This window comes from Nesoenas mayeri, assembly GCF_963082525.1.
Source record: "Nesoenas mayeri genome assembly, chromosome: 1".
Taxonomy (NCBI): Eukaryota; Metazoa; Chordata; class Aves; order Columbiformes; family Columbidae; genus Nesoenas; species Nesoenas mayeri.
This window is the reverse complement of record NC_137541.1, coordinates 89,239,389-89,251,627: the sequence shown is the minus strand read 5'-3', so window position 1 is coordinate 89,251,627 and position 12,239 is coordinate 89,239,389. Positions and strand designations below refer to the sequence as shown.

Genomic DNA, 12,239 nt, shown 5'->3' with positions numbered 1-12,239 from the left:
CCAGCAGCAGATTGGTACCATCCCCTGAAAGAGCCCTCTAGGATGCTGCTAGCCCATGGCCAGACAGCTCAGAGCTGACAAACCCATTAGCTATGCTCTTCGGGATATGCTCCTTTCAGAATTACTGTGATTCCTTACCCACAATGAACACAGCTTATGCACCTGAAGCAAGATCTGGCATGAAGGACAGAGCATTCCCGGGCAGTATGTACGTGCTGGTTGTTCACAGAGACCGTCTGGCACATCTACGCTGGTGCAGAGGAGATGTGGCTTAGCTACTTAGATGAGCAAGGACCTTATTCCATCCAAACAAGACAGACACTAGCAACGCACTAGTGCTCAGATAATTTGAGGGGTTCTAGCCTAAGTGCTACTGCCGCAGCTCGGTGGAGCCTGGCCCCAGAAGACCCCTCAGAAAGGTCTGATAATGCAAAAGGCAGCTGCAGGAGTCCAGCAAAATAACCCTTGGGACCAGCATCAAGGTAAGGTGAGTTGTCCATCGTACAGGCAGGTGAATGGGCCCATATGGTTCCTAAGATGGATTTTCTAGCGTGGGATGCTACGTCACAACCCAGCATGCAGGTACATACTGCCATGGAGATACGCTGCAAGGCAGAGCCCCAACTCACCTCCACACCTGCTAATGTCACATGCATTTCACAGCACGTGCTATTAAATGTAACATTATTCTCCATGAGTGAGGAAACAGTCATTACTTCTTTTCATGTTGTTCCTCTTTATCTCCCACATTTTGAAGACACATTCACTGAGAAGTTGCTAAGGTCACTTCTGGCAGAGGAGAGAGTTGAATCCAGGACTTTCCGGTGGTATGATGTTATTACAGCTCCTTTGTCTTCCTGCATCGTTGAGCTACAGTGATGCACCTGGCTCTGCCATGTTCTATGCAATGAGCCCAGGCATCTTATCCCAAATGCGCTATTGCTGTGGAGCAAGCGGTTGTCCACCACTGGCAAATCCTGATTCACACAATTAAGAGCACTTTCTCCATTAGCTGAAACAGTAGGGGGCTTGTGCTCATGAATGTAGCAGGCAATCAAACCAGGATGCCTTGAGCTCAGGCACAGGTCGTTATAATCTATCAATTATATTGCAACTTGCAATAAAACACAAGTGTTTCACATGCCACTCACTTGTCTCACCTCTCAATCGCTGCTGTCATGCAGAGGCAAGCTTAACATTTGACTGAAATACCCAGCAAAATTCCCCAGAGGGGTGCTAATGCTTGCAATCCTGCTGTAAAGCAGAAGGTGCAGGTCATCACTTGTGGGTTGGCTGTGGGACCCACAGCTCTTGACTACCAAGTGAGAGAGCCAAGTGCCAGCAGGCATTTCAAGGGGATGCATTGATAAGCCCCCTTCCCTCACTCTCTCAGCCATGCCTTCTCCCTTCCCTGCAGTATTTGAACCCCGCTGAAGCACTGCTTGAAGCCAAAGCTGAAGAGTTGTTCCAGTGCTGGGGAGAGGAGGTGCTGTGGAAGAGCTCCTGGAGGATAATGCTTCAGAACATGCTGAAAAAGTATCTGCTGGTGGAGGCACATTGGTCAGGGAAATCAGCTCCTTCAAACTAAGGATACTGCCCATAAAGATCTGTGAGATCCCCCATGGCTGAGGCAACAGGGCTGGGTTACACCTGGATTAATATGAGCATCATAGGAGATGCTGGGGTATGTGGACCCAATCCCTGTTTGGAAAGGGAGAGCATGGACACAGAGCTAATGAGCCTGGTGAGACGTGGGAGGATTTTGCGTAGAGGCTTTCATGTGCCTCAGCACCATGCAATCCATCTATGACAGGTGGGAGCTCAGAGACCTCTAAGGTCACCCTCTACAGAGCAGCTCTGGCTGGGGATGTCTCCTAACATACATAATCTGTCCACAGCTATGTGGTGATGGAAATTGAGTGCACCTCGAGATGCCACTGATTCATTCGAACAATTGCCACAGCAGATCCTGGCTCTCAACACTGTTACAGGACTGTCAGAGAGCATCTTGAACTCACATCCCATAGCTACCTACTCCTTACTCTTGCATTATACATATACAAAAACCTCTCACAGATTGTGCATGTCGGGTCTATGGATCAGAGGACAGGAGTTCCCGGGTTCTCTTACCCACACCCTGAGTAATTTTGCTGGCTATTTCTAATCCTCCAAGGATGGGCAACCCACTAGCATAGAATATACTCAAACACACTTAGCTATTTGTCCCAGCCCTTGGCAAAGCCTGCAATGCTTGCTAGAAGGCGTTCAGGAATTTTGCTGCTCAGAACATGTTTGAGTTGTGTGAGTCGTGCCTGGGTCAGTGGGGGCTGGGTGTGGAACAGCAGCTCTGTGAGTCACCAGAGGTCTGTGAGACCAGGAGGAGAGGTCCACACAGCCTTATTTAACTACAGGCTCTTACGACGTTCAGTACACAAATTCGAGATGGCTGTTCTGGTGGTCTAGATGTGAAAGCTTGGGAGTTGGCAAGGTAAGTTTGGACAGCTGATCTAGGACACAAACATTAGCTCAGGGACCCTTATAAAATGAGAAACTGTGCTATTAAGCAAGAAAATGTGCAGTATGTTAGTAAATACAGCTCACCCTAGAGACCAGCTCTTGTCATTGCTTAGCAATGCTATGAAATCATATATTCCCCTCCCAGCCCTGGGAAACCAAGGGGTTTTAGTTTTCCCCTATACAGAGGTGCAATGCCTGTCTTCAACTAGAGCTATCATTCCCTTAGAGATGCCGAGCACCCTCAGCTCCACCACAGAGGCTGGCAAGTGCAATTCCTGAGCACCTGCAAATTAGGCTGTTGCATTAGGTTCTAAGTACAGAGAAAGTGTCTGACCTTAGACATCCATATTTGAACATGTTGGCCTTTAATTGCTGCAGCCAAGCTGCCTCAGTGGGTCAGGATTTATGCCAGGCCTTTTATGTGTAAGAATAGGATAAATAGCTGTAAACAAAGCCAATCCAAAGGAAAAGGTCACCGATTTCAACCTGTGTGAGAGAAAGGTTTTGGACTGGAAATGTTAGTGATTGATAGGAGGCAAATTGGGTAAGAAGCTGTGATTGTAAACTGGACCAGTTGTCGCAGGAGAATGGAAACTGCAAGAGTGGGGTGGTGGAGCTCAGATGTCATGCTCACTACTCTGGGCCAGTGCAATGCTGCAAAGACCACAGAACTGCCTTAGATGGGCAAGGCAAGAGAGGTGAGAGACACCTTTTTGGCAGCACAACAGCCTGGAAGAGATGAGCAAAGCAAGCCATGAGCAAAAGGAAAGGATGAAAGTACCATCAGAGGGCTTGCTTGCAAAGGGGGACAGGCAGGTTCCAGCTGAACAGCGCAGATCCTAACGGGATGTCCTGTCGCTGGGAGGCTGAGGGAGGGAACAGATTTGTGGTGGAATCCTGGCATCTCATTCTCAAATCCCAGCTGGACAACCGACACCGACTTTAACAGGAGAGCAGTCCCACCTTTAGAAATTGAGTCTGTTCACTGGATCTGAACCTTTGACTCTTTAAATGTCTGTGTCAATGAGTTCCCATAGTAAGAGATGCAGCCATTTAGCAATAATGTTAGATCTCTAACAAAAATGTTAGAACCCAAAATGCTGAATAAAATCTCTCCACTGAACCCAGACATCAAGTATCTTTCACAAGCTTGCACCTGTCTCCATTTAGCCAGGTGTGAGGTCATCTGCTCCAGACAAAACACCTGGGCTGGCAGTTTTGGCTCATTTTGTTTGTGAGTTGTGGTTGCGAGTCGCAGTTCGATGGGAGATGCTCAACAGACAGGTGACACAGCAGATCTGGATGGAGCCACACTTTGCAACTTTGTCCCCATGCAAAGCTGTACATGATGTACATAAGAACTGGCCAGAAGGTCTGGGGCAGGGGTAGTAGAGGCCTCTCCCACCACCCCTCTCCCAAGGAAATGCAAACCTGGCTATGAGTTAGCATCGAGCCTGGAAATGACAAATTAACATAAGCTGTGAACTTACATACTTTTCAGTCACTTATGGCCTTGTCTGAGCCTAAATAAAAGTCACGGTCCCTGGAAAATTTGGAACCGTTTGTCAGCAAGGCATTCCAGAGAAAACACCACGTGTTCATTTCATGAAGTGAAATAAGATCTTTGTTCTGCAAGCTTCCCCCCCGCTTTTTCTAAATGAGGCAGTTTTGTCCAGGGATTACAAGCCAATGTTCCAATCCCTCACAGACGTTTCCTATTATCAGAGCTGCCTCTTGTCCTCCAAATCATTTTCTACAGGACTCCTGTAACTTAGGCTGGGAAACGAAGCCAAGAGCTCAGAAGAAAGGACCCTATTCCAGGCTGCTGACAAGACTGAAAAATGCCGTGGGGTGTTGCTGGGACCACCCAGCCTGAAGCATCCTCAGCAGGGGGACAGCTGAAAAAGATGCTCATGGTGGGAGGAGGCTTCCTGCACTGTACAGCCATTTTAACAGCTTGGTAAATTAACTTTGATGATGCTGTGTGTAATTGGTTATAGAGACTGGTGGTAGACAACTGTGACTGATGATTAACTCCACAGCATACAGCACAAAGAGCCTTTGTGTTGCACCATTGAGACCTACCCATATTCTATGAGACATCCCTGTCTGGGGGTCAAATTGCCCCTGCTGCAGAAAACTACTAAAGGGGGTTGGAGGAAGGGAAGGAAAAGCCAAGTGAGGCTTTCTGTTTGGATTCTTCTTTTCCCACCTCAAAGCATCATCTTCTGCTGGGGGCACCACATGTATGGAGCTGGACCACCTACTTATTATACAGACCCCAGCAAACAGAAACTAGCTAGTGGAATGGCATCAGACTCTGCTCTGTAGACTCCCCATCCCATCGAGCTCAGCTGCAGAGGAGGTCACTGAGATGGGAGGGCCCATCCAAAGAACCCACCAAGCTCCTTTCTGCATCCTCACATAACTTTGCCATTCTGGTCCTTGGAGTCTTCTGCTGAAATTTCTCCAAACATCATGATCTCATCTGCCTTGAGAAGGAAAGTCTGCAATGCTTTATTTCATGTTTGCAAGAAAGTTAAGGAGCCACTAGATGAGAAGAATCCAGAAATGAAATTAAGTTCCAAACAGCACATACTTAAGGCCCCTTCCAGCCAACTCAGCTCTAGGAACTGACATACAGCTACAGCAGAGATGTAAAATAGCTACTTACAACCACATCTTATACTGCTGCAGGGAGATTTGCCAGGATTCCTCTGTCAGCACCCTGATCAGGAAGGAGTGGGGTTCTGTTGCTTCATGAGCAAGGGCTGCCCCAGGACAAGGGAGGTCTGTGCAGAGATATGCTATTCCCAGTCCTGTATTTTGCATTTTACCAGGCTATTCTGGGAAGCGAAAGGCCTAGTTTCCAGGATCAGAGCTCATGATCGGTACCTTCTGGGCCGGACGTCGTTTCAGCTGGCTTGACAATTTTGACTTATTCTTACTTGCAAGCCCCATGATTTCAAAAACAGTGTTGGAAAATTCCTCTTATCTCCCTTTTTACCACCTGAAGCCTAGCAGCATATCTCACCCACTCCAGATAAATGCTCTGAGCACCTGGTTAGATGGTGAAAGATGGGCAGCAACTACTTCTTTGGCAGCTGTTTGCAGAGCTGAACTGACTGTCAAAGTGAAGGGGGTTGTGATCTGAGCACCTCTGCCAGGCTGGGCCTCCATGTGCATTCGGGCAGTCCTGCAGAATCACAGAAACACTGGCTTGGAAGGGATCTTGGTGGCCTTATCTGAAGCAGGGCTATCTCCAATATGCATTTGGTTGCCCAAGTCGCTGTCTAGCCAAGTCTTGAAAATCTCTGCAGATGGGTACTCCAGCACCTCCCTGGGCACCTATTGCAGTGCTGCACCACTGTCCCAATGAAGCATTTAGTGTTTACATGCTGTCCCTAAACTGACCCTCATCCCTTCCTATGTCCCCAGACATGGGCTCCCTCAGGATCTCTAGGGGTCTCCAAATGTAGGAGCTCAGCGATCTGAAATTGAGCTGTCAACTGGTCTGAGAAACCTCCTGGACCTGGATGTATCTTGGCATAGATGACCTGAGTCACGGTCAGAGACGAATGCTACAGCCTACTCAACATTGGGAATCAGCTTGAATTTAGGCTATGGCTCTAAATTGGGGGTTAGGTCATTATATATTTTTTGTTTTCGGGCATTAATAGTGTAAACTTGCTACAAACCTAAAAGTAACCTAAAATGCTGACGGGAAATATATAATTAACTACATTAATTCTTTTCCACAAATTCCTTCACTTGTATTTCTTTCGTTAATAGCAGGTAAATAGGCATTCGACTGCACAGAGTCACCTCCTGCTCCTGTTCGTCTGGTCTGGTCAGGCATAAGGTTGGTTAAAAACATCTTTTTTTTTTTTTTAAAAGCACAAATAGAGCAACAGGAGAAAAACCTGGCAAATTTACTTAAGACTAATGGTATACTGCCTCACTGAGCTGATTCATTCTCCCTTTTGGGGGTCGTATCTTGTTCTTCCTTTTCTTGCAAACATAATACTGCAATGGCAAAGTAAACAAAATTAAAAACAACTTACATTGTTTGGTCAGAGCAAAGATCAGACATTTTCCCCAAAGCAATGGCGATTTTTCCTTGGCTGCCAAGAAACGCTGCCCAAGTGAAATCTGTTCTGAACAGATGAGAACAGATGAGCCACTCTGGTAAGGAAGCGATACATCATTTGTCAGTTCACACGTTTAAGGAGAGATATGGGACACCCAATGAGAGATATCAGTTTTTGCATCCAAGAAGCAAGAACAGACAATAGAGAAAAAGGGGGGGAAAAAAAAAAAAAAAAGAAAATACTGATGTTTGGAAAAAGCATGACAGAACTGGGGAACTGAGGCAGAAAAATTGAGAGAATTTAGATCTGGAGGGATGCATCAAAGAGTGTGAAGACAGGACAGATGGTAAAAGCCATGGAAAGGAATTAATTTAAAAATGTTTTGTCTGTCCTCAGTGGGAGGGTGATACCTAGTGAAGTGAGAGGGTAGTTAACAGAATTAGATCACAAATGACCCATCTGCACGGCTTTTTTTCTTTTAAAAATATTGCGTCTGTTTACATTTTGATGTCTTAATCACTGGTCTGTGTACAAAAGCTCAGAGCTGGGGTCTGGCTCTCCTTTCAAGTTGCACAGTGCATATGCAGAGGAACCACGTTGATACCCACGAGAGGTGGCCTGGGTACACAGCCCTTGCAAAGCCATCTGCAGAGCATCTTCCACAGCAGCTCCCAGCTAGGAAATGCCTCTCCCATTTTTGGAGGACACCTCTCACAACACATTGTGGAAATGGTACAAGGGCAACTGGGGGTCACAGTTGGTTTTGCTTCTGGGAGGTGGCTCAGCTTCTAAAAATCTGAGCAACACCTGACTACATGGATAGCAAGACAGCAGAGGGCACACTGCAATCACTGCAGGTACGGGTGGCTCAGGAGCAGCCTGTGGTCAGACCACACAGTAAGCACACACAGATGTCTCCTGATGTACCTACTGTTCAAGGGAGAAGATGAGTCTGTCACCCACAGACAGACATCAACCCTAAAAAAAGGGGAGGGAAGAGAAAGGGAAGTGGGGAGCAGAGGCCATGTGTGGAGCTCTTGATGAGCAACTGATATGAGGTAGTCACTTGGGGTTTCACTGCAATGCAAAGGACAATCTGAAATAACCTTCCGTGTCCTGATGACTCAAAGCGTTTCAACTTGGCAAGACTTTAATCTGTCCCATCTTCCAAAAAATAAACTAAAAAAACCCCAAAGAAACCAACAACAACAAACCCCCAGATCATGATATCAGATGGATACCCACCAAGAACAACAGTTGGCTTGGAGTCTATTCCAATGGGGAGTGACGGCTTCTTTACATGGACCAGTAGGTGGGGAAGATGCTGCCCGTGTGCTGACAGCACGTCCCACTGAGGCCGGTGGGCAGTGGGTGGGTGGCTGCTGCCCAGCCACTCCTGGTGACAGTGTGACCCAGCCCTATATCTTCCCGGCTTCAATTCTCCATTCATACCTTGCCCTGGTCCTTGCTGTACCCAGGGCTGGTTTCTCATCCCAGTCCTGTTTTCTTTCCTGCCACTGCCTCCACTCCTCAGAATCTGCTTGCTTTCTCCACTCAGCTCCCAAAGCACCAGCCTACCTCTGGCTTTGAGACGCAGTCTCTCTCCTCTTCTCCTCAGCGTTTCCCCAAACATCCATCTCCCACTCCCAGTTTCTCTCTTGCAGCTCCTTGTCCAGTCAACCATGCTTCCCAGTCTCTATTCTTAGGCTCTCCACAGACCCTCCACCTCAGCTGCTTCTGGCTATGTCTCCCCTCTCCCAGTCTGATCTCCACCAGTAGTCCAGATCCTACCAGTTCTGTTCCACATATCCCTGGCCACGCTTTGCCACACACAGTCACTGCTTTCTTTCTCTCTATTTCAGCCCCAGGGGTCTTGTTGCAATACAAATCCATTTCTTCCCATCTGGTCCTTGCCACTCTGTTCTGCATTGCAGGTAAATTTCCTTCTCCAAGCTGCTTGTCCAACTGGCAGAGGCATCATCAAGGCACAGAAATATCAGTCTCCTTGCCTCCAGCTGTGAGTCAAGCAGACAAACTCATCTGCCTTGTGAAAAGACTCATGTTGCTGCCTTCACCCAACCTGTGAAGATCAGAGCTGGTACCCATGCACCTACTCAGGGTGCAGGACGTGTGCTGACCATCTTAGTGGCCTTCAACTGATGTGATGACATGGAGATATGGACATGGTGTTCCTCCTCAGACACAGATCCATTTTACCTTCTTGTGGTTGATTGCCTTTCAAGCAAAAATACTGCTCTGTAGTGGAAATGCCTAATTTTAGTGTTTGGGTATGGAAACATAGCAAAGCAAAGCCCTCTTAAGACAATCAGCATTGTACCTTTGGGAAAAGCAATAGATATCTGCAAAGAAATGTACATCCTTTGGTCATTTCCTGGAGGGAGATGGGAAAGGCTGTGAACTCTGGTTGCTGCAGTCTTCTGTTGTTAATGACTGTACTTAACATTAACTGACCTTACTGACAGACACCTATGGTTGTGCCAAAGCTTCCTGTCATTTCACAGCCCTATAGGGTGCAGAAAACACAAGCTAAAGCCATTTGTTTCCCATTCCACACTGCTGGCAAGGGTGATCTCAGTAAAGTAAAAGCAGGAGGAAGCAAGCTAGAGTTGGGAAGGCTGAGTACAGCAGGAAGAAGAAAAAAGGTTGTGGCTAAAGAGTTTGGCCAAGGCTGGGACAAGGAAAAGGAACAGAAGGAGGTGACAGACATTTTTGGGAACATTTTTGGGCTCCATCTGAAAAAATAACTCCCAGTTCTCCACCGTAACAGCCTTTTGGAGCATTTTCTGCAAAAGAAAAAGCACTCCAAGAAGCACATTTTTTTCTTTCCTTAGAAATTTGACTGTTGGTAGAGCCAACAAGACAATCCCTCTCTTACAGTGTATTACAAAACCCTGTCAGCTCCCAGCTGCCAAACGTTCACCATTTGTTTGTACTGAAATTTTCCATTCTTGCTCTCTGTCTCAGACATGTATTTCCTTTTAAATTCTTACAGAAACAGCATCCTTGCCTGCTGAAAAGAGGCTTGGGAAAAGAATAGTTTTAACAGTGAAGACTTGTTTCTCAATAATTCCAAAAAGGAGCAGAAATTCAGGCTGTTGAAGCAAGAACTTTAGAGACATCTCCTTCATTTTTTTTCCTTTGGATCCTCAGCTGACTGTGCCAGACCCCTCAGGAAACTGTGTTTGTATTTACTAGCACAAAACCCAGCCTTTTGGGGCTATAGCTGACTGCTTGCTGTGGTTAACTGGTGGAAATAACCAGTGGACCCTGGCTGAAAACTGTGGATCCTGATTCCTTTGATTTTACAGAGGAGTTCACACTCCTAAATCTTGGCAGCCCAGCACATTCCTTAAGATAAAATAAAAAGCTCCTCCCCCACCCTTTTGTGACTTTTCTTTGTGCTTTTGATACTTGCAGTGTTGTGGTAAGACTATGAAATTTGGCAGGTTACATAAGTCAGGGAGAGAAAGACAACTTTTTAAAAAATTATTATTTTTTTTTTTTTTTAAATGTGGTCTCAATCTGCAAATCTGTTCAGATATTGGGTTGAAGTACAAAATGTCACAAATTTCCATTTCCCATCTGTGACTGGCATAGCACAGCTTGTGGTTCTGGCCACTTGCCATAACTCCCTGACAGTTTTACTGCCGTGTGCAAGTCCTGGCCCTGTGTCCCCCTCTACCACTTTCCAGAGAGACTGGGTCCAGCTGATCTATTGCCAGCAAAGAAGATGTGGCCAAATATGATACAGAAAAACTCTTTGATGGCTGATGTCTAGGTGCATGCGTGTTTCTCTCCTACCAAATGAAGTATTTGGTTACTAGAACATTGGCCCATAGTATCCTTGTAGCTAACATCGGGAGGTATGGACTGGATGGGTGGACTACAAAATGGGTGAAAACCAGGCTGGATAGGTGAGCTCAAAGTATAGAGGTCAGCTTTTTGAAGTCTTTTAGAAAGCCAGTTATGAGTAACATTCCTCAGGGGATCAATACTGGGACCAGTACCATTTAACATTGCCATCTACAGGAAGAAAAGAGGGCAGAGAACACAAAGAGTTTGCAGATGATAGCAAACTTGAGAAAGTGGTGGGTATGCTGGAGGGCAGCACTGCCATTCAGGACCAAAATAATCTGAAGAAGTAGAGCTGGCAGAAACCTCACGAAATTCAACAATGACAAATATAAAGTTTTGCACTGCTCGCAAAACCCCATTCCCAGTGCAGGCTGGCTGCTGGCTGCCTAGAAAATGCCTTTGCAGGAAAAGCTCTTGAGCCTCCAGAGGACAGCTTAGTTGAACAAGACTCAGAAGTGCACCACAGCAGCCATGTAGGCCAAATGCATGCTGGACTGCAGAAGCAGGAGGACAAGCCAAGGGAAGGGACTATTTCCCGTTATTCAACACTCACGAGGCTGCATCTGGAGCACTGTTTCTGGTCTTCCCAGGGCATGAGCGATATTGATATACTAAATGAGGTCCACCAGGACCAGGGCCTTGGAGCTCATAATGTGTTAAGGAGAAGCTGAGAGACCTGGGTTTGTTCATCCTGGAGAAGAGGGGGGAGGTTGTGGGGGGACTTCTTGCTGCCTTTGACTAACGAGAGGGTTATGGGAGAGTCAGACTCCTCACAGAGGTCCAGGTTGAAAGGCTAAGAGGCAATGAATGTAGGTAGCAGAAAAGGAAATTCCAACTTGATCTAACAAGAAATAAAAATCCCACTGGATTTTGTTTTTTGACAGGGCAGAGTGGTTCAGCACTGCAATATCTGCCTAGGGAGACTGGAGAATCTCCTCTCTTGGAGATTTTAGGACTCACCTGGCCCTGAGCAACCTTATCTAACTTTAGAATTAGCCCTGCTGGGAGTAGGGGATTGGATTAGAGACCTCCAGGGGTCTCCTTCCACCTACATTGTTCTCCGACTGTGAATACATGGACTTGTAGGACCTCACCAGCAATAGGACTGGGACTTGCTTAAACAAACAGAGTTTTGGCTAGGTTGGGAGATTGGCACATACTAGATCACACAGTCCTGCTGGCCACCTACCTCCCTTTGCAAAATTGTTGCATCTCTGTTTAGATGGGCTGACAACCAGATCACAGCCAGAATCAATACAAATTACAGCTCAATGTTCAAAGGGAAGAAAAATCCCTTACTTCTGACACCTGTAGCAGACAAAGATCCATTCTTGCTTCAGCACTTGCTTGTTCTTTTGTGGGGGTGTGGGAAATTTGGAAACTTCATGTTGAGCTTCCAAAGAAACAGAAGAGTTAGCGAAGTTCTTCTTTTGTCTTCTGGTCTTTGGTTCTAGCTGGGCCATGTTTTCAATTTTTTTTTGTCTGAAACCACAGGTTTCCTCTTGGAATTAATGAGCATCAAAATTGCAGTACTCAGAGGACCACACTTCTGATACCATATTGAACAGTCAAACACTTGCATTGTCTTAGCTGCAATTGCCTTCAGCAAACAGTAGAGAGTGTTGAATTCAGACACTCGAAGCCTCTCTCCTACCCCATGGCTCAGTTCATCCCCACACGTGCACACACAAGAGGAAACAAGATCCCAGAATCTCCTCCTGAGTTTCTCTTAAGACTTGCCTCCCCACCTTTACA

At 46.4% G+C, this 12,239-nt stretch overlaps 1 protein-coding gene across 1 annotated transcript in view; it reads right to left on the bottom strand.

Moving 5' to 3' along the window:
- The window catches only part of FSTL1 (follistatin like 1), a gene marked incomplete at both ends in the record, with an annotated part of 68,753 nt that extends 56,806 nt beyond the window's left edge, over positions 1–11,947 (bottom strand). The window contains one exon of the mRNA XM_080349987.1: positions 11,784–11,947. Coding sequence (XP_080206113.1) covers positions 11,784–11,947 — 164 coding nt within the window. The remainder of the gene's footprint in view (positions 1–11,783) is intronic.
- Between the last annotated feature and the right edge of the window lie 292 nt (positions 11,948–12,239).